Source organism: Scyliorhinus torazame, chromosome 13, assembly GCF_047496885.1.
Source record: "Scyliorhinus torazame isolate Kashiwa2021f chromosome 13, sScyTor2.1, whole genome shotgun sequence".
Lineage (NCBI taxonomy): Eukaryota > Metazoa > Chordata > Chondrichthyes > Carcharhiniformes > Scyliorhinidae > Scyliorhinus > Scyliorhinus torazame.
In genome coordinates this window covers 193,092,900-193,115,415 of record NC_092719.1, presented here as the reverse complement: position 1 = coordinate 193,115,415, position 22,516 = coordinate 193,092,900, and the positions used below count along the sequence as shown (strand labels likewise).

The following is a 22,516-nucleotide window of genomic DNA, read 5'->3' as shown; positions in this document are numbered from 1 at the left end:
GGCGTTGCTCTCGACCTGGAAGGGGAGGGACTCGTCGATGGCGCGCATCGTGGCCTTTGCGATATCCGCTTCGATGCGGCTGAAGACCTGGCGAGCCTCTGTCGACAGGGGGAAGGTAGTGGTCTGTATTAGGGGGCGGGCCTTGTCTGCGTACTGGGGGACCCACTGGGCGTAATATGAAAAGAACCCAAGGCAGCGTTTCAGGGCTTTGGAGCAGTGGGGGAGGGGAAATTCCATGAGGGGGGGCATGCGTTCGGGGTCGGGGCCTATTATCCCATTGCGCACTACATATCCCAAGATGGCTAGCCGGTTTGTGCTAAACACGCACTTGTCCTCGTTGTATGTGAGGTTCAAGGCTTTAGCGGTCTGGAGGAATTTTTGGAGGTTGGCGTCGTGGTCCTGCTGATCGTGGCCACAGATGGTTACGTTGTCGAGATACGGGAACGTGGCCTGCAACCCGTGTTGATCAACCATTCGGTCCATCTCCCGTTGGAAGACCGAGACCCCGTTTGTGACGCCAAATGGGACCCTTAGGAAGTGGTATAATCGCCCGTCTGCCTCGAAGGCTGTGTACCTGCAGTCACCTGGGCGGATGGGGAGCTGATGGTAGGCGGACTTGAGGTCCACGGTGGAGAAGACCTTATATTGGGCAATCTGATTGACCATGTCGGATATGCGGGGGAGAGGGTACGTATCTAGCTGTATGTACCTGTTGATGGTCTGGCTATAGTCTATGACCATCCTTTGCTTCTCCCCTGTCTTTACTACTACCACCTGTGCTCTCCAGGGACTATTGCTGTCCTGGATTATGCCTTCCTTCAGCAACCGCTGGACTTCGGACCGAATAAATGTCCGGTCCTGGGCGCTGTACCGTCTGCTCCTAGTGGCGACGGGTTTGCAATCCGGGGTGAGGTTTGCAAACAAGGATGGGGGTTCAACTTTGAGGGTTGCGAGGCCGCAGATAGTGAGTGGGGGTATTGGGCCGCCAAATTGAAATGTTAGGCTCTGCAGGTTGCACTGGAAGTCAAATCCCAGTAATGAGTTGGGGAAGGACGTAGAGCCTGTAGTTTTTAAACTCCCTCCCTTGCACCGTTAGGGTCACTATGCAGAACCCTTTGATCGCTACGGAGTGGGATCCTGCCGCTAGGGAAATCTTTTGCGCGCTGGGACGGATGGTCAAAAAACAGCGCCTTACCGTGTCGGGGTTGATGAAGCTTTCTGTGCTCCCGGAGTCGATCAGGCATGGTGTCTCGTGTCCGTTGATCAGCACCGTTGTTGTCGTCGTCTGGAGCGTCCGGGGCCGTGCTTGGTCCAGCGTCACCGAGGTCAGACGTGGTCGCAGTGTTTCGGCATCTTCTTCGAACCCCGTGGAGCCGTCGAAGCTGGGGTCCATTGTTGTCGTCCAAGATGGCGGCGGGGGTGTATAAAATGGCCGCCCCCATGCATCGCACATGGCTGGGGGGTCCCAAGATGGCGGCGGGGGTGGACAAAATGGCCGCCCCATGCATCACACATGGCTGGGGGGTCACAAGATGGCGGCGCCCCTCCTCCCCTCGTGGTGGCCGGGCCCCAAAATGGCGGCGCCTGCGGGTCGCACATGGGGCGCTGGGGGGTTGGGGAGCGTTTGGGATGCGCTGGACTCTCTCTTCTCCGGGGACAGCGGCGACCCCCCGGGACCGGCACACAGCCGCGAAATGGCCCTTTTTCCTGCAGCTCTTGCAAATCGCTTCGCGGGCCGGGCAGCGCTGCCGGGGGTGTTTCGCCTGGCCGCAGAAATAGCAGCGGGCCCCCACGGGATGACCTGGCGTCTGGACCGCGCAAGCCTGTGGGAGGGGAGGGGGTTTGTCGCGGCGGGGGTCCACGGAGCCCAAGGGGCTGCCGCGCGGTCGGGGCCGTACGCGCGGGCGTTTTGCGCGGCTGCGTCTAGGGAAGCTGCAAGGGCCCGTGCCTCTGAGAGTCCTAGCGACTCTTTTTCTAACGGTCTTTGGCGGATTTGGGGCGAGTTCATACCTGCCACAAACGCATCGCGAATTAACATGTCCGTGTGTTCAGCCGTGTTTACCGGCGGGCAGCTGCAGGCCCGTCCCAAGATTAGCAGCGCGGCGTAGAATTCGTCTATCGATTCTCCGGGACTTTGCCGTCTCGTTGCGAGTTGGTAGCGTGCGTGGACCTGATTCACTGGGCGAACGTAGATGGTCTTTAGTGCTGCGAACGCCGTCTGGAAATCCTCTGCGTCTTCTATGAGAGGGTAAATTTCCGGGCTAACCCTCGAGTGCAGGACCTGCAGTTTCTGGTCTTCTGTGATCCGGCCGGGGGCCGTTCGGAGGTAGCCCTCGAAACAAGTCTGCCAGTGTTTAAAAATTGCTGCTGAGTTCACTGCGTGGGGGCTGATCCTTAGGCATTCCGGGACGATCCTGAGCTCCATAGTCCTTTAAGTCACGCTTAATAAATTGTAGCGCACAAAGACTTACGAGAGACGAATAGAGATGAAGTCGATGAGGCTTTATTAAGCGTGACTCGTTCCCTGCAGTTCAGCAACAGACTGAAGCTGCGGGGAGAATTCCTGGTTCTTATTCTCCGCCTTCAGGGCGGAGCTAGAGGTCAACAGCCAACCAGGACCCGGGATCTGTCAGCCAATGGCATCACGGCTTCACAGTCCCACATGACCCCTAATGCATACTACCACAAGTTTACAGATACCAGGTGCATTTTAACGGAAACATTTCAAAGTTTAATTTTGGGCGCGATTGGCAGGGTGTTTCTCGACGGTCGTGTTGGCTAAATCGTGACCCTTATTTAAGGGCACTTATTGCTGGAAATGAGCCCCCATGACCATTTCGCCCATCACTGGCTGTCTTGCCATCTGATCCGCCAGACCTGAGCCTCAGCGTTTCGCTGCTAAAAAGGGGGAGCTACTGTTAAATGCTCCCCAGCACTCATTCCCCGTCAGCACACAAGCACGGCAGCGCACAGACCTGCTCCTCCCTTTGGGGATGCCGGCCGGCTTTTCAACACAAGATTGATGCAAGATGAGACATCCTGTTCTCTCAAGGGGGTCAAAGGACCAGCAGCAGGGTCATCAATACCATCTGGGAGGCAGTGGCTCTCAGTGCAGGCAGCATGACAAGGAAGACTGGCGTCCAATGTCATTGGACCAACGACCTCCACCGAGCTGCAAGGGTAAGTTACCACCTCTGTCTTGGCATCAGTTGCGCCTTCCTTCCCTCAAATTCCCAAACAGCCCCCCTCCTCCCAAATCACGGGTTGACACCTTGCATCCTCCCCACATCCGATCTTTGTGTCTGCTCCTCAGAATCCACTGGTACCCACCATCACAAGCCCTTCAAGTCCAGGCGCGGTGCCCACACATACCATCTGCTATAGACCACCCCCCCTCCCCGATCCATCAAGCGTACGGCTCACAATGCCTTCTCTTCGTCCCTGTAGAAGAAGAAACCCCATGATAAGTGGGAAAGGGCTAAGATGGGGAGCGGTGTACCAGAGATTTGAGTACTCACTCCAAATGAGGAACGGGCCCTGGACACCACCGGGTTGACCGAGGAGGGACAGACAGCAAGGTTTGCCTGCGCAAGAGAGGTGAGGATCCACTACCTCTTCACCCAGATAACCTGTCACATGAGTTGTTCTTGTTCATGTCAGACAAAATGATCCATCCCTCTCACTGACCACATGTCCATTGTCTCACAGGATCTCCATCAGCAGTCATCCCCGCCCGTCCCCCCTCCTTTCCATCGCCACCTGGAGGAGAGTTCCGAGGAGACGACCAGCAAGGCGTCACAGCTTTCACCCGCACCTTCCATCAGCGCAGAGACAAACACCTCGGTGGGTGACATTAGTCAAGGGGCTTCTTGGCCCAATCTGTTGTGCACCACACAGTTGTTGATACACATCAGGTGGAAGGAGGAACATCCAAGGGAGTTCACAGTCAGAGGTCTGCTGCATCTCAGGACTCAGCGGGCCCAGATCAGACTCCGAGTTTCTGCGCAAGCTTATCCCAGAGCTCATGCAGACTAGGACACAGCTGTGAGATTCAGGAGGGGATGTCAGCAACATTCCAGTGAATGTATAGCCGTTTGGAGGAGTCCCAAAGTCTACGGGTGCTGCAGATGATGCTGACAATGCATGGCACTGAGGCCAACACTCCTAGGGTGGTGACCGCAGTGGAAAGCATGGAGCATGACATCTGTAATAATCCACAGGAGGCAGGGGTTCCGTCACCACACCAGTATTTATTTGCAATAACTTATATACAAGAGCAGCTCCAAACAGTGCTGCTAGCTTTCCAGTCAACTTAAGACTGTCTCACAAAGCCTACACAGGTGCTTATATGGGCCCCCTCAATGATCTATCATTGAGGGAGCTCATACTCCAATTGGCCAACCAATAATGCCAATTGGAGGTCATTACAACATCCTTGTCTTGAATGGTGGTGCCCAAGTCATGGCTCAGTCTGTGACGACCATGGCTGAGGGCCTCATCATCATGTGTCAGTTGTTGAGGGACATGTCCCAGATGCAGGTGGGCATTGCTGAGGCTCTGCAGAGCAGTCACTGAGGAGCATCGCTGAGTGCGTCAACACCATGGGGAGCCGCCAGGACTGACAGAGACAGATGACTCAGAGGCCTTTGGAGCTCACTCCAGCTGCCCCTCCATCCCATAGAGACCCCTAGGGCCCTACGGGGAGAGGATCACTGGTTGGGGGAGGGGGGTCACTATCTGTAGCTAGGGGGGATGGAAATATTAAATATTCACTATCAAAACATGTTACACCTGATACATGTGAAGCCTCTGTCACGTAAATCATCACACTGGGCCTGCCTGCACCCCTAATGGGTATTCTCCGCTCCCACCCACCCCCGGGCACAGTGGTCCAAGATCAAACGCTCCGGATGCAGACCCCGTTCAGAGGGTGGGTGTGAGCGCACTGTCAGCAGAAAGACAGGAGTCAGATTTTGGCTCACACTCACCCTTTTATCGCAAGGCTATCCCCAGTGCTGAAGCCCAGCTCTTGAACGTTTGATTGTTGGCTGCTGATGCCTCTAGCATTCAGGCAAAGTATTCAGACTTCAAGGTCTGATTGAAATGTGATGAAATAATCATCGTCTGAGAGATGGTATGTGTACCGACGAGAATCCACTTGCGAATATTTTGTTTATTAATCGCTCAACAGTAACAAAGATGTGAAAATCAACTACGCAACATTCCACAATTCACACTAACCATTAAACAACAAGGAAACATCACTGTTCCATATTGGTACCAATACAAAGCAATATCAACTCATTTTCACAAATAAAACCAAACATATGGTATCACCCCTCACAGGTTCCTCAACAGAAACGGAGGATAAGCCTCAGAATGTGTTATCATGTCCTGGATTTTGTCATAGAAATGATCTGTCCATCAATGTGTGCCTTGTTCCACGTATCAGTACCATTCTCCATCCAGGAGTCAAGTGCCCTTGCAACGAATAAAGCCAACTGTTCATTAGCAATAGCCTTCAGCTGTGAAGCTAGAGGCTGCTCTCAGTCAAAGAGAGTTGAAGTGACCTTCAGCATAGAACAAAGAACAGGACTCTATCCTGGAAGTGTTTGGTAGGATAGACAGACAGCAGCTGTGGTTGCCCCTTTATGGGTCGCCACAATATTTAAAGAAGGCTTGAAAACCTTACATATGCAAAGCCCCTCAACCCTCGGCCCAGGGGCGATCCCCGATCTGCAACGTTTCAGCCCCCCAAATGAGGCCAACCCCCCAGAGGGGTCTCCCACATCCCCCCCCTCCCCCCGAGCTTTGGGGCAGCCGCTCCCGTGTCGAGCTGCAGCTGGAAAATGGAAATGGCTACTCACCTCCTCGGTTCCCATCAGCAGCCATTGCACCTGCTTCACGTTTTTAAAAAGGAGTGCTAAATCTTGCCAACATGATTTCTCGCTGGGGAGCCAATTAGTTCCCGAGAGGCCGTTGCATTTGACTTCAGTCTTGCCAATGAGATGGAAATGAATGTAAATGAGGGTTAATGATATGCTTGCCATATTTGGGAGCGATCTGCAACTCGCCATCAGGAGCGGACTGGTTAGATTGCAAACGGATTTGCACCCAGTGTGAATCTCAATTTTGGCCTTTCCCGTTAATTAACTGGAGTGTCCAGGCACAGCGTGGTAGCACGGTGGTTAGCACAGTTGCTTCACAACTCCAGGGTCCCAGGTTCGATTCCCGGCTTGGGTCACTGTCTGTGCGGAGTCTGTATGTTCTCCCTATATCTGCGTGGGTTTCCTCTGGGTGATCCAGTTTCCTCCCACAGTCCACAGTTCAAAGATGTGCAGGGTAGGTGGATTGGCTATGCTAAATTGCCCTTTGTGTTCAAATAAGGTTAGGTGGGATTACGAGGATAGGGTGGAGCTGTGGGGTTAGGGTGGAACTGTGGGCTTAGGTAGGGTGCTCTTTCCAAGGGCCGCTGCAGATTCAATGGCCGAATGGCTTCCTTCTGCACTGTAAATGCTATGATTCTATGAAATCGTGCCCACCATGTCTTCTCTTCCCATTACAAAATCTTCAAAGTATGTTAGTCAATAAACTGATCTTTGTATTGATCCAATTTTCACTTAAATGGAACTGATGTTAGAGTCTATAAGATCTTGGGTAATTCACCCAACTGGTCTACATGAGTGATTATGCTCTACACAAGCCTCCATTTGTAATCCAATTCTATTAACACATTCTTCTATTACTTTCTCCCGTGTTTACTTAGCTTTTCTTAAATCAGGCATTGTCAAAGTCGAGGGCAGGGGGGTTGCCGGTGGGTGTCGGGTGGGTCGCGGAGCCGTCCGTCGCGACGCTCCCGATTGCGCAAATCCGTGCGCAACAGCCGGTTTTAATAATACCGGCTGCAAGTGGCCTTCAAAATGGCCACAATCATATTTAAAAAATGCGGCCGCACTTCGCATGCATGCCCGCTCATCAGTGCTCATGCGCAGAGTTTTGCGCATGCGCACCAATGAGCGGGCACACATGCGCAGTGTGGCCACATTTTTAAAAATCTGGCCACAGCCTTTTTGAAGGCCGGAGCAGCCGGCATTGTTAAAAGCCGGCTGCAAAAAGTTCGGAGAGCAGAATGTGATTGGTTGCTTTCTGAACTTTGATGCTGTTGAAGTGGAAGTCTCTTACTCCAAGAATGGTGAGTGATCCAACAATGGTTTCACCACAGCTGTAACTTCAACCAAGGGGTGTCAACTTTTTAAATCTTGATTTTTAAACATTCCGAAACAAAGCGCCTGCAGGTCGTATTTGGAAGCTTTATCAATTGATTTTTATGTGTCTTTTATTTTTTTACATTGTTAATTGTAATGTTTAGGTGAAATGTGGTGAACCTCCAGTTTCGAGAGGATGAAAACATTTTCAGTTTCTGCATTTTTTTCCTGTTAAACTTTATCAAATATAAACCCCCTGAACTTGTAAAAAAAACCGGCTGCTGATGCCGTTGCCCGCGAATTTGCGCATTCGGAGATGCAGAAGATTCTATGTAATCTTCCTGCCTGAAGGGAGGCAGAGAGCAGGTCATGCCCCCCGAACATTGACATCATGTGCTTTGGGCGCGATTCCTCCATTTTGTTAGCAGCAAACAAGAGAAAATGGTGGGTCGCGAAGGTCTGATGGCGTGGGCCGCGAAGGTTGGCCAGTATGGGTCGCAAAGGTCGGCCGGCATGGGCCACGAAGGTCAGCCGGCATGGGTCGCGAAGGTCGGCCGACGTGGGTCACGAAGGTCGGCCGGCGTGGGTCGTGAAGGTCGGCCGGCATGGGTCGCGAACATCGGCCGGCGTGGGTCGCGAAGGTCGGCCGTGTTGGGTCCCGAATGTTGGTCGGTTGGTAAAAATGCGTCCCCGGGAAAAAAGTTTGAAAAACGCTGCCTTAAATGCATGCATATTGGTTCGCTTCAACTACCCCTCCTGGTAGCGTATTCCACATTTTCCCATTTTTCAAGTAAATAGGTTTCTCCTGAGTTCCTGATTGGGTTTCGCAGATACTATCTTATATTTATGGCCTCTGGTTTTAGATACCGCACAAGTGGAAACATTTTCTCTGTATTTATATTTTGAAACCCTTTCTTAACCTTAAATAACTTTATCATATCAATCTTTCTCTTTATTAGAGAAAAGAACTACTGTTTGTTCAGCTGTTCCTGATGTCTCCTCCCAGTTCCATTATAATCCTTGTGAATAATTTTTACACCTTCTCCAATGTTTCTATATCGTTTATATATTGTATAGACCAGTACTCTGTACAGGATTCCATGGGCGCGATTCTCCGCTCCCGCGATTAAGTGCCCATGCCGTCGTGAACGCCGTCGAGGTTCACGACGGCGCGAAACGGCCCCGATCTCGACCGATTCAGGGCCCGAAAATGGGCTAGGATCAGGGCCGCGAGGAACTCGGGGGGCGTGTCGCGAACGCAGCGTCGACAGCGTGCGCCGGGCATTGGCGCCGTGTAAAAGCGACGCCGCGTAAATTACACGGCGACTGGCGTCACCCGTGCATGTGTGGTTGCCGTCCTCCCCGAGGACCCTCCACAAGAAGATGTCGGATGGATCTTGCGGGGCGCGGAGGAAAGGAGGTCCTCCTTCAGAGAGGCCGGCCCGCCGAGTGGTGGGCACCGATCGCGGGCCAGACCCCTTTTAAGTCCTACCCCGGTGAAAGAACCCCCCTCATCCCCCCACAGGCCGCCCTCCCAGCGTTCCTGCGCTGTTCCCGCCGGCAGCGACCAGGAGTGGATGGCGCCGGTGGGAAGCCGTCATTTTGGGTAGGCCGCCCGGCCCATCCGGGCCGCAGAATAGCGGGTGTAGCGGAGAATCGCCATTTTGGGTGTCCCGGGCGATTCTCCGGCCTGCGCCGCGCAGAACTCGACGGGGCCGTTCTCGCTGCTTGGGTGAATCGCGGGAGGGTGCCAGACCGGCGTCGCGGGGAAAAATGGCGTGCCGGGCGATTCTCCCAACCGGCGCGGGAGCGGAGAATCGCGCCCATGGTGTGGAATTCTCCATTCAAATTCAACTAAACCTATCTGCTTTCAAGCCTATCCTTCCAGAAATGATGCAGTGCTTGTTTTTTTTATAGTGATTTGTGAATGTGTACCCATAGATTCCTTTGGACTTCTACCCACTGAGACTTATTTTTGAAGCAGTATTCTTTATAACAGCCTCCCCGAACAGGTGCCGGAATGCGGCGACTAGGGGCTATTCACAGTAACTTCATTTGAAGCCTATTTGTGACAATAAGCGATTTTCATTTCATTTTTTCAGCACTTCACTCTTACCAACATAAAATTTTGTAAAACCGTATGACTCTAAATTGCCAATTTCATACCAATTTTGCAAGTTTATTTATGTCTTTCTGTACGTTTTGTATTCTTTCTCAATTTGCTGTCTGCAAATTTTAAGATTCTCCTTCCAATTAAGTCCAAATGCTCATTGAAATTATGAACAATAGTTCCAGCCCTGATCACGATGAAACACCGCTTTCTGGCTTTTCCAGTCTGACTGGCAATGAACTTTGCATAGATGGGAAATCAATTTGAGATGTACTTTTAAAAAGTTCTGATTTTTGAACTACCTCTGGTTAGATAACATGGTAAGTGACGCATCAATCAGAAACAATTTTCAGTCATCAATGTTTTCACTTTTCAAATATGCTGATTTCTGAATGGAATTATTCAGTTCTCTCAGCTGAATTTTATATTCACTAAGAAATTCCAAATGTATGTCTCTCTTGAAGGCATGTTTAGCATATCACCTGAGGACTAGTATGTATGTTGGTAATGAAATTAAGAGTAGGTGACACAATAAAATTGACCCGGAAATTAACTTTGAAACAAGGCTGCTTCACACAATTTTAGGCTGCCCTAAAATTTCAGGAGAAACACATCAAGAAGTACTTATTCGTTGTGCTGGGACTCAGGCATCACTAAAGTATTCACTCTGCTTCATATTTTCCGAAATAGGTGTGGTAGTAATTTGTGCGCTACAATAGGTAACCAAACAATAAGATTGCGCGTCATTCCCGTGTTATGCATTTTCAGATTCTTGAGAAATGAGTCAAAGTTTCAGGTCGCTGATCCCGAGCACTTGAAACATTAACTCCTTCAGCAGACCTGCTGAGCGCGTCTATTTCCGGCCTTTTCTGTTTATATTGATTTCGCGCGGGTTTCAGGGGAGAGAAACGGTGACAAGAACCGGACTCTTCCTCTCAACCGAACTGCCTGGGGGAGGGAGAACGGCGATGCGTCATCGCGCTACGGACCCACCAATCGGAGAACCACTCGATGCCCGCTCAGCCAATCAGCGATGGGATGGAAGGTCGGGGGAAGGCGTGTGGGGAACTTCCGGTAGTCGGTGTTGGGTGCGCTTTCTCCTTCCTGTGCGCGCGGCGGCTGTCAGAACCAGAACCGGAATCGGGCATCGGGCGCCTTGAGTCTGTGTGAGGGCGAGGGAACTAGCAGCAAAGGCAGCGGAGGAGAAGCAGTTCTATAAGTAAAAGCAGACGCCGGCGGTGATGGAAGTGAAGGAAGTCGACGGAAACGAATGGAAGTACCACGGCGAAGGCAACCGGAGCATGGTCGTTTCCCACGTCCAGGTTAGTCAATGAACGGCAGCCGCGAGCTCGTGCTGCCTCCAGCACACGGCTCCCGCGGTGGCGGCGGGCGGGCAGAGTGCAACTCAACCAACAGCGGCCGCGGGCAGGAAGCACCTTGCAAATGGGAAATCTTCATTTCGCCTTCTTGCACAACCCCGCATGCAGCTCGCCGCGCCAGAGTTAAGAGGTTCCAGTCGCTGTCAACAAGCCGCGGGGAGGGGGGGGGGGGGGGGGGGGGGTGTGTGGAGAATCTTTAACTTTCATTCCGCGTTTCTCTCTCCACACAGATGCATTTTCGCTCATCAATGAGGTTTTGCTGTGCTGAGTAAACATGCCGAATAAAAGTGCGCGATGATACATGGCAGCATTTACAATTATATGCATTAGTATGTCTTTAATACACGCAATGGTTTAATTTGACTCTCCCATTGGGGAAAATGGTGTCCCAACCCCCCGGGCATAACGCAATGTTTATTTGCTGACTGCTTGCTCCAAGCAAATACCGAGTTATGCGGCTGTCTTAACGTTCACGGTAATCTGAATGATGCTACTCCTCAGCTGGTTTCATGTATGCTCGCTTTGGGTCTGGGTTCATTGTCACCTGTACCGAGGTGCAGTGAAAAGTATTTTTCTGCGTGCAGTCCAGACAGATCGTTCCATATGATGGCATACCATAGATACACAATATTAACACACAGACACAGACATTGGATGAAGCATACGACTCAGTAGAGAAGATGTGTTGAGAGATCAGTTCAGTCCATAAGGTTGGGAAGAAGCTGTTTTTGAATCTGTTAGTGCGTGTTCTCAGACTTCTGTATCTCCTACTTAATGGGAGAGGTAGGAAGAGAGAATAACCCGGCTGGGAGGGTGTGTAGACCGAGTCAATGGATTAGAGGCGAGTTTGCCTGTTAGACTGGGCTGTGTTCACGACTTTCTGTAGTTTCTTACGGTCTTGGGCTGAGGAGCTACCATACCAGGCTGAGATGCAGCCAGATAGGATGCTTTCTGTGATGCATCTGGTCGAAACTGGTTTAGCACAGGACTAAAGAACTGGCTTTTAAAACAGACCAAGGCAGGCCAGCAACACGGTTCAATTCCCGTACCACCCTCCCCGAGCAGGTGCCGAAATGTGGCGACTAGGGGCTTTTCACAGTAACTTCATCTGAAGCTTACTTGTGACAAGTGATTTTCATTTCATTTCATCTGTAAAAAAATTGGTAAGAGTCAATGTGGACATGTCGAATTTCCTTAGCTTCCTGAGGAAGTATAGGTGCTGTTGTGCTATTTTAGTCAGTGTTGACGTGGGTGGATCAAACATTGGGAAACGTTTTTAAATTTTGCGATGTAGAAGTTGCCGTGTTTTAAAATGAAGCACACTAAAGTAATGAAGTAGGATTTGGTGTCACCTTATGCTGCTTAACTGTCTGTTCGGTATGTGTACAGTACTGAGCTTATTGCCCCATCTTAAGATGCTTTGGAAAACTTTCACTCTAAAACAGGAGTGACTACTATGAAAATACATGTCGTATGTTTGATGGGTTGGTGTGAGAATTATGAAATGTTTAAAAGTCTTAATGCTCTCAACATTTTTACCCAATAGTCTCCCTATGCAAGGGCCATTGATGAGTTACTTGTGTACAATTGAAATTGATTTGTCCTAACTTGCTTTTCTGTGTGTGTGTTCTTTGCCATCAAATGTGCTGTGTATTTTCAGGGAACTACCAAGTATCTTTGTAAATCTTCTCAAAACTGGGGGCCAGTAGGAATCCTGTAATCAAAATGTTGGGCTTTCCTGATCCTTGGTATTCTGGAATTGGAAGGGAAAATATTGATTAGATTTTCTAATTTTGAGTAGTCTCCTATGATCCTGTTAACTGGTACAATCCTAAAGGAAAGTGGTGGGTATAGAAAACATACACGATGGTAATAACAAAGAAAAAGGATACTCCTGCATACAAATTCAAGTTAGAACAAATCAATCACTCTATCTAGGAAGCACAATAATATCCAATATCAAAAGTAATACCTGTATCGAAATCTGAAAAAGGATTGGACAATTCAAATGTCTTTTTACTAAATTAAGCAAGTGTAAGAAACGTCAGCTTTAGCCTTGAAATGAGAATCTCTGTATTAAAGTGTTATGTCTGGTTAGTAATGAACTAGAGATGTGAACCTTGGCGCAATTGGGAAAGAGGAAGAAAAGAAAATCAACAACTTTGAAACATGGCACTTAAGAAGGATCTTGAGGGTAAGTTGGGCAGAAATTAAGCTAAAAAAGTAATACTGAATTGGTCTTGAAGAACAAGAGAACTCTTAAGTAATATCAAAAAAATGCCAAATTGAGTTTTTCCGGACATGTTGCCCTTGCTGAAGGGTTGAAGTGCTTGATCACCATTGGATAGATTGATGGGCGAAGAGAAAGAAACCAATGGCGAAGGAAGCAGCTCGATTAAATTAAAGACTGGCTTAGCCAGAATTCCAACACCGAGGGCATCCACTGTTACTATGATCAGAATGTTTGGAAACCATGGTTGCCTATGGTATTTGGGCGATGACAATCCTATGATCCTGTTAATATAAGGTGAGGACAGGATCAGGCTCAATTCTGATAACTATATCCTTATATATGAATGACCACGTAGAGAATCACTAAATCTCTTTCCTACTGTACGGTTCTCACTCTCTTGATTTGAAAAATAGCCTGATCCTTCTATCTTCGCTCCAAAGTGAATGACCTCACATTTTCTTTACTTTGAACTCAAACTGCCATAGTTCCCCTCACCTTGATTTGTTGATGTCCTTCATAACTTTCTACTTCCATTGGTACTATTCACTGTGCCCCCTAACTTAGTGGCATCAGCAAAATTTGCTATCTAGTGCTTTATCCTTCAGTAATTTATACAATTATAAAATTGTTCAACACCACTCCTTGCAGCCTGCCAAATGAGTAAGCAGCCATTATCCCTTTCCTTGTGTCAATAGATTCGCTTCCATTTCATGCATTCTTATTTTTGTTAATAGCCTCTTGTGGAAGTGCAATGTATTCTGGAAGTTCGTATAAAGAGTATCTGTAGATACTTCTACCTCTTCAGTTATGAACCTAGTTTAATTTTATGAGATCATTTATTTTATATTTGCCGAAGTGCTAGGCCACTCTGTCCAAAATAATAGATTTGAGTAATATTTTCAGAGTGGACATTAATTGAGGAAATTATAGGCCCATTCGTCTATCTCTTGTATCCTTTAAGCAACGGCTGATATTGTCTCTTTGATTGGAAAATGATTAATTCCTGAATTGTGAGAGTTTGGAGGACTGCAGGATCTGTAATTTCTTTCCCTTTCGATACCCTTGGGTATAAACTATCATGTCCTGGAAATTTCCATGCTTTTTCCTAATTTGTACTTTATTAACCTAGTGGATTCCTCCGTGTTTTTAGAGTAACTTTCACTTTATCCTGTTCCACTAGAGTGCGCATCAAGGTCCTGCTGCTCCTGGATATATTTAAAATCTTCATCAACAATGTTTTTTTTGGTAGAAAATATACTACTTCACGTTTTACTGAATTAAACTACATATACTGGCTCGGTAGGGCAGAAAATGACTTACTATAAAAAGGTGCAGCTATCAAAGCTTTTCATCTTGCACTCATCAGGACAGATGCAAGAGTGCCAAATTTTAAAAGGGAGCAACAACTATATATTGTATGGGAAAAGGGTGCTGATTGGTTTGTCTGGTCGACATGTTGCCTTGGAGAATGCACCAGGGACTATTGCCCCATATAACAAGGATAAGAGTGGTCTGAGGGTGAATGTGCTAAATTGGGGGATGGCTAATTATAACAATATTCAGCAGGAACTGAACAACTTAGATTGGGGCCGGATGTTTGAGGGTAAATCAACATCTGACATGTGGGAGGCTTTCAAATGTCAGTTGAAAGGAATTCAGGACCGGCATGTTCCTGTGCGGAAGAAGGATAAATACGGCAAATTTCGGGAACCTTGGATAACGAGAGATATTGTAGGCCTCGTCAAAAAGAAAAAGGAGGCTTTTGTCAGGGCTAGAAGGCTGGGAACAGTCTAAGCCTGTGTGGAAAATATAGAGTGGACGTTCAGAGACTATTTCCTCGGGTGGATGTAGCTGTTACAAGGGAGCATAACTATAAGGTTCAGGGTGGGAGATATAGGAGGGATGTCTAAGGTAGGTTCTTTACTCAGAGAGTGGTTAGGGTGTGGAATGGACTGCTTGTTGTGATAGTGGAGTCGGACACTTTAGGAACTTTCAAGCGGTTAATGGATAGGCACATGGAGCACACCAGAATGACAGGGAGTGGGATAGCTTTATCTTGGTTTCGAACAAAGCTCGGCACAACATCAAGGGCCGAAGGGCCTGTTCTGTGCTGTACTGTTCTATGTTCTATACTTTTTGCTGAATTCAAAAAAGGTGCAATGCCTGGGCATGTTCCTTTTGCCTGCAGAGGTCCTCGCGTCTGATGTACGTACCTCCCAGCAAACCTATGTATTGCAAACCCATCTGATGATCTTAAATTGGTTGTTCGTGTAATTCTTAGCATACTCAAGACTGTCTCATTGTCCAATTATGAAATTGTATCTAGTGTTAGCCATTGAGTTTTGTAAGCATGAATTGGTTTAGTATAGTCTGTGTATTCTGCTCATTGCAAACCGCCAAAGGGATGCTGCTTGATATGATCTGCCAGTGTTTGGGATGTACGGCCTATGTAGCTGGCATTGCACCCCTGAAACTTATAGATCACATTACTCATTTCATCACATGCTTTTTTAAAATGAAAATGGTACAATCCCTGGACAAATTCTTTCTGTTTGCAGAAGATTTGCTTACTGCAGGTTCATATGCAGGATCCTGCCGTCTGCAAGCGGAAATTACAGTACAATAAAAATAAATATGTACGGTCCGATAGTCATTACAGAGATGTGGTTGCAATTCGGCAAAGACCAGGACCTGCATATTAAAGGGTATATGGCATTTCAGAAGAACTGGAAACTAGGAAAAGGAGGAGGGGGATTTAAAAAAAAAAGAAGTATTTTCCAAACATATTCAAAGGTACAAAAAGTAAATAAATCAAAGAACATTCTCCATACCTCACAGTTTGTGCAAGTTTCCCCCCTTTTCATCCCACCCACCCCTGTGCGACAAACAATTCTTCAAACATGATCATGAACAGTCCCCACCATGTCTCAAAGCCCTCCGCTGATCCCCTCAATTCAAACTCGATCTTTTCAAGCCGGATAAAGTCATACAGGTCCCCCAGCCAGGCTGCCACCTCCGATGGCGTGTCGACCGCCATTCCAACACAGTCCTTTTCCAAGCAACAAGAGAGGCGAAGGCCACAAAGTCGCCCCCCCCCCCACCCACCCACACACACAATTAACTCTGGCATTTCCGAGACACAAAAATCACCACCATACGGTCCAGCCCAGCCTCTACCCCCACAATCTTCGATAACGTTCCAAACCACCCCCGTATCTCTCCAACTTCTCACAGCCCCAGAACATGTGCGCATAATTTGCTGGTCCTCGCCCACACTTCTCGCAATCGTCTGCCACCCCCTGGAAGAACCCACTCATCCTCGCCCGAGTCACATGCACCCAGTGCACCACCTTAATATGAATCAAACTCCTCCTCGCCCATGAGGAAGCTGAATTCACCCAGCGCATCGCCTCACTCCACACTCCCATCCACCCCCCCAGCTCCTATGTCTCCTTAACCCTGACCACCTGCATTCCCTCCTGCTCACCTAGCTACCTGTGTGTGTGTGTGTGTGTATATATATGTATATGTATTATTTATTTATATATATATATATATCTCTCCTACCCTCACCTTCCACATCTGGGTGCAGCAACCGTTCCAATTGGGTATTCTCTGGAAGCTTGGTAAACCCTCTCCATTCCTTCTGCGCAAAGTCCCTCACTTGCATACACCTGAACTCGCTTCCCTTCAGCAACTCCACCCTCTCCCACAGCTCCTCCAGACTTGCAAACCTCTACTCCAGATATAAATCACTCGCCCTTACCAGCCCCTCATTTCGCCAACTCCTTTCCATGCCATTCGTCTCCCCCGGCTTAAACCCATGGTTCCCACACACTGGTGTTAGCACCAACATCACCTCCATCCTAAAGTGTCTCCTCAACTAGTTGCACACCCTAGCCATGGACTGTACCACTGGGCTCACAATGTACCTCCTTGGTGCCAGCGGAAGCACCGCTGTCACCATGGCCCTCATGTTGGTCGCCCTATAGGTCTCCTCCTCCATCCTAACCCACTCTAACCCCTTTCTTTCCCACCACCACCTCACCTTCTCTGCATTCGCCATCCAATAGTAATACAACAAGTTTGGTAATGCCAACCAACGGCCCCCCCTCTCCCCCCCCCCCTCACCCTAGGTATCTTCCCTGTTCATATAAACTCTGAAATCGCTGCATCCAAAACGGCCTTCGGAATGAAGTTCGGGAGGGCCTGGAATACAAATAGGAACCTTGGCAAAACGTTCATTTTACCACCTGGACCTTTCCTGCCATTGTCAGGTGTAACATATCCCATCTCCTAATGGCTTCCTCCACCGACTTTGTCAGGTTCCATGTGTGCATCATCACCACTCCCCTGGCAACCCGACCCGCTGCATGCACGGAAACACCTCACTCTTTCCGACATTTGGCTTATAGCCTGAGAAGGCCCCAAATCTTTCTAGTATGTCCATAATTCTCCCCATACACTCCAGTGGGTCCGCCATGAACAGCAGCAGGCCGTCTGCGTACAGCAACACCCGGTGTTCCCTACATCCCTTCACAATCTCCTGTCACTCTACTGACCCCCTAAGGGTCACCGCCAAGGGCTCTATCGCCAGTGTGAACAGCAGCGGCGACAGTGGACATCCCTGCCCCATTCCCCTGTGCAACCTGAAGCTCCGTGAACTTATTTGCCCATACACTCGCCATCGGAGCCACGTACAACCGACGTACAACCCTGTTCCCCTCCCTTTTGCAGTTTTGTTTCTCCCTGGCCCACGCAAGATCTTCTCCAGAAACCCGTGGAGCCTCTCGATCACCACCCATGGCGGCTTCCCTGTGCAACCTATCCACCCCTGAGGCCTTGTACAGCAACCTCGCTGCCATCAGCCCCACCAGCATCCTTGAGACACTACTCGTGGCATAGAACATACAGTGCAGAAGGAGGCCATTCAGCCCATTGAGTCTGCACCAACGCACTTAAGCCCTCACTTCCACCCTATCCCTGAAACCCAATAACCCCTCCTAACCTTTTTGGTCACTAAGGCCAATTTATCATGGCCAATCCACCTAACTTGCACGTCTTTGGACTGTGGGAGGAAACTGGAGCACCCGGAGGAAACCCACGCTGACACGGGGAGAACATGCAGACTCTGCACAGACAGTGACCCAGCGGGGAATGGAACCTGGGACCCTGGCGCTGTGAAACCACAGTGCTAACCACTTGTGCTACCGTGCTGCACTCGGCCTTTCACACCCTCTGGCAAGGCAATGACACGCAGGTTCTGCCTTCTGGGTGTGTTCTGCTGCTCCTCTACCATTGCTCTTAGCGACTTGCAATGGTCCCCCAGAAGTCCACCTCCGCCTTCAACGCCACCACCTTGCCACTGATCGGACATCACCTTCCCCATCTCCCGGACCTGTGATCCTTAGGCTTCCAGGAAGGTCTTAACTCTCTGCATCAATCCTTTCAGTGTGCTACTGCTCCCTCGATGGCCTGTGACCGACTTCCTGCATTTCCTTTCGCTGCTGTCGGAACTCCTCACCAATAAATTGCTCCATCTGGGGTTTTCCAACTTGAGACAACCCTTCCGCCTCCGCCATCTTTCCAATTGCTGCTGCGCCACGGATCTCCTCCAGTTCCTCGGCCAGGTCTTTAACCTTCTGCTGGGTCTGATAACCAGACATGCCACTCATGGGGGGAACTTGTCCCCCACACCTCCAGCTATACTTTCCTGTCGAAATTCCCCCACTTTCAGATAAAAAGAGCTGAAACCAATGCCTTTGAGCCGGAGCTGCCCTGTGTGTAACCACTCACTCCATGGCCGTCACCGGAAGTCCTGTTTTAGCTTGCTTGTTCCTTTTTTCTATTCTTTCTCTCCCAGGCAGCTTGGCCACATGATCAATTACAAAAATCATCTTGTGGGAACCATCATCCTAATAGAAAATGAAACATTTTCTTCCACTTGTTCATGGGACATTACATATTTGTCTGCCAGAGGACCAAGTTGTGTATTTGGGTTTAGTGACTCCACTAAATTGAAGGATTGCATCCCTGACAGTGCAGTACTCTTTCAATATCACACTGAAGAATCAGCCTAGATTATGTGCCTGAACCATAGAATGAATTTTTAAACCCATGCCCATCTGAATTTTAAGTGCAAATGTTAAAATTGAATTAAATAGCGTGTAAAATAAAACTTATAACAATTGGCATAATTGACCATATGGATTTCTTTTGACTACACAGGTAACTTGACTTTTTGCATAAACTTATTCAGGATATAAAGATGGAAATGCAGGGGTAACCTGACAAATAATTCTCTGATATTTTGGAGTAACTGCATTATCTTTTTAAAAGCTTCAATTTGATGTTATTGAATGAGATGTATGTTAGTTGTAGTTCGGCATTTAACAAAAGTAACCTCTGAAGTTACTCATCCACAAACCTTTTAAACCCTTGCATTGTTTTGTCACACAATGAATTGTCAGAATTTTGGCACCAGTCTGTCCTGGTCTGTGCATAAAAGAAATGGAAGAAAAAGTTGTTCAGGGCATATTAAAAAAAAAAAAATGAATAGATCTGCTTAATTGTGGTTGTGGATGATGCTTCAGATCAAAAATACCTCTGATTCAGTGGCATAATTCCTTTAGTACCAAATACACAACCATTTTTTGCATTTGAGTGTAGATGGCGAGTGTCAGCTGGCTAATGGGTCAAGAGTGCATCATTCAAGTCCTATATTCTATCTATATATGGAAATGGTTTCTGCACCTGATAGCATAATTATAATTGGTAGATTATAAATACAGGATTTGTTGTAGAATTAAAGTTCAACTTTTCCTAATTATTTTTACTTACTTGAACCGTGGATGACACACATCAGTTTCAAGTAATTTTTACTGTGCACAGGATAGTGCATGGCATGATGGGGTACCTGCGGCTAGTGGTGTTTCCATGCATGTGCCGCCCTTGTCCTTCTAAGTGATCAAGGTGAGGGTTTGGAAGGTGCTGTTGAAGGAACCTTGATTAGTTGTTATGGTGCACCTTGTAGATGGTGCACAGTGCATCAGTGGTGGAGGGAGTGAATGTTGATGAGGTAGATAGGATGCATGTCAAGCTGCTGCTTAGCCAAGCATGGTGCCCAGCGTCTTGTGTTGCTGGAGCTGCACCAAGGAAGTGGAGAGTATTCCATCACACTCTTGACTTGTGTCTTGTAGATGGTGGACAGACTTTGGGGAGTCAGGAGAGTGAGTTACTCACTGCAGAATTTCCAGCCTCTGACCTGCTCCTATAGCTACAGTATTCTTATGGCTAGCCCAGTTCAGTTTCTGGTCAGTGGTAACCCCCGGGCAAGTGAGGATTTGATGATGGTAATGCCATTAAATTTGAAGAGGAGATGGTTAAATTATCAAATTGGAAGTGGACATTACCTGACACTTGTGTGGCATGAATGTTAATTGCTACTTATCAGTCCTAGTCTGAATATTGCCCAGGTCGTGCTGCACATGGGCACAGACTGCTTCAGTATCTGAGAAATTGAAAATATTGCTGAACAGTGTGAAATTGTCAGCAAACACCCCCACTTCTGACCTTGTGATGGGAGAAGTATTGATGCAGCTGAAGATGCTTGCCCTGAATAACTGCTTCGGCGACATCCTGGAACTGAAATGATTGATCGTAAACACCTACAACCATCTTCCTTTGTGCTAGGTGTGACTCCAGCCAATGGAATTACCCCCCTGATTCCCATTGTTGTTAAGGACCTGTTCCTGTGCTGTATTGTTCTTTGTTCTTTCAGACGGGGTATAGAAGGATACAGACGGTTGGTCTAGATCGGACATGTGATCGGCGCTGGCTTGGAGGGCCGAAGGGTGGTGCATATAGGCTTCATTTGACCTTGAGAGAGCCTTGTTCTCAATGTGGATAACGTATTAACAGCAAAATATCCAGTTGTCAGCCATCGTTCTGTCTGTCCCCACAAAATTCATTCTGAATAGAATTTACAGTGCAGAAGGAGGCTATTCGGCCCATCAAGTGTGCACCGGCCCTTGTAACGAGGACCCCACTTAAACCCACACCTCCACCCTATCCCTTCAACCCAGTAACCCCAGTTAAACCTTTTGGACACTAAGGGCAATTTAGCATGGCACTTTTGGACACTAAGGGCAATCCACCTAACCTGCACATCTTTGGACTGTGGGAGGAAACCAGAGCACCCGGAGGAAACCCACGCAAACACGGGGCGAACTGACAGTGACCCAAGCTGGGAATTGAACCTGGGACCCTGGAGCTGTGAAGCAACATTACAAACCACTGTGCTACCATGCCGCACATTCTGGTCCCATGCCAATATCTTAACAGTGAGGTTGTAACACAGTATTATTCTTCACCCACATGTGCAAATCTTGTGTTCTCTGCTTCTAGGGTTCTAACGTCTCAGGTACAAGTTACATTCTCATTTGTCTTGAATCCATACTTGGCTTGATTGAGGGGTATATTCAATATGGACAAACTATAATTTTGCTGCCATTTGTCCAGCCTAGCTTCTACCAATATTTTGTTCTGTTCTACTTTTGTGTCCCTCCACACATGCTGAATGATCCCAATGTTTTCTACCTCAAAGGCCCTCATCACAGGCTCTTCAGGTCCCAGGACCATCTCTTTTTTAAACATTTAAAGTACCCAGTTCTTTTTCTTCCCCAATAAGCAATTTAGCATAGCCAATCGACTTAGCCTGTGCATCTTTGGATTGTGGGGGTGAGACCCACGCAGGCACGGGGAGAATGTGCAAACTTCACACGGATAGTGACCCGGGGACGGGATTGAACTCCGGTCCTTGGTGCCGTGAGGCAGCAGTGATAAGTACTGCGTTACTGTGCTGCCCATGCTACTACGTTCCCTATTACTTCTCCACTGATCCCTTTACATTCTTCATTGAACCAAATAGCCTTGCTGGCGAGTTTTGCTAATGAAATGCCTGTCCCAAACGTGGTAATGCCCGTTCTTGTTCCTCACCCCATTCTGTGTGGTCCAGTGAAGCCACCCCTTTGGTTAAGACAAAAGCAACACACATTCACACAGCTGTAAACTTCAAACAGTCAATTCTCTTGTCACTATAGGACCTTAAAGACAGAACACTGCAAACTCACAATCTCTTAGTACAAATTTAGGCACCTGCAGTAATCACATTTTCACTTTCAATTTCCAATATTTGCTGCTTAACCAAAGGTATAAAAGATATTTTGTGAAACGGGTTGTTAAGTGATTCTGAACATTTTTTTTTATAGCTCAATGTTTTGGAAAGTTCAAATTGATTGCTGCTAAATTTGTTATCTTTGTTTTGGAACAGACAGACTGTCGCAATTTGAAATTTGTATTGCCTTATCTCAAACTCCAGCACAACCCGTTTAAATTCTAGAATGGTTTGAAATTCTTTTAAACAAAAATTCACAGCAATTTGAATTAAATGAATTTTAGTTCCCTTACCCAACACATTCTTTGAATCTATAATGCTTGCGCACAACACCCTGCTTCAACAATGACTTGACTTGAATGTATGGTTGGGGTGGCACTGCTGCTTCACGGCACCAAGGACCCGGGCTCAATC

General features: G+C 48.0%; 1 protein-coding gene across 1 annotated transcript in view; it reads left to right on the top strand.

Moving 5' to 3' along the window:
- The first annotated feature begins 10,404 nt into the window (after nucleotides 1-10,404).
- The window catches only part of ippk (inositol 1,3,4,5,6-pentakisphosphate 2-kinase), a 105,460-nt gene continuing 93,348 nt past the window's right edge, over nucleotides 10,405-22,516 (top strand). The window contains exon 1 of the mRNA XM_072472640.1: nucleotides 10,405-10,637. Coding sequence (XP_072328741.1) covers nucleotides 10,557-10,637 — 81 coding nt within the window. The 5' untranslated portion in view covers nucleotides 10,405-10,556. The remainder of the gene's footprint in view (nucleotides 10,638-22,516) is intronic.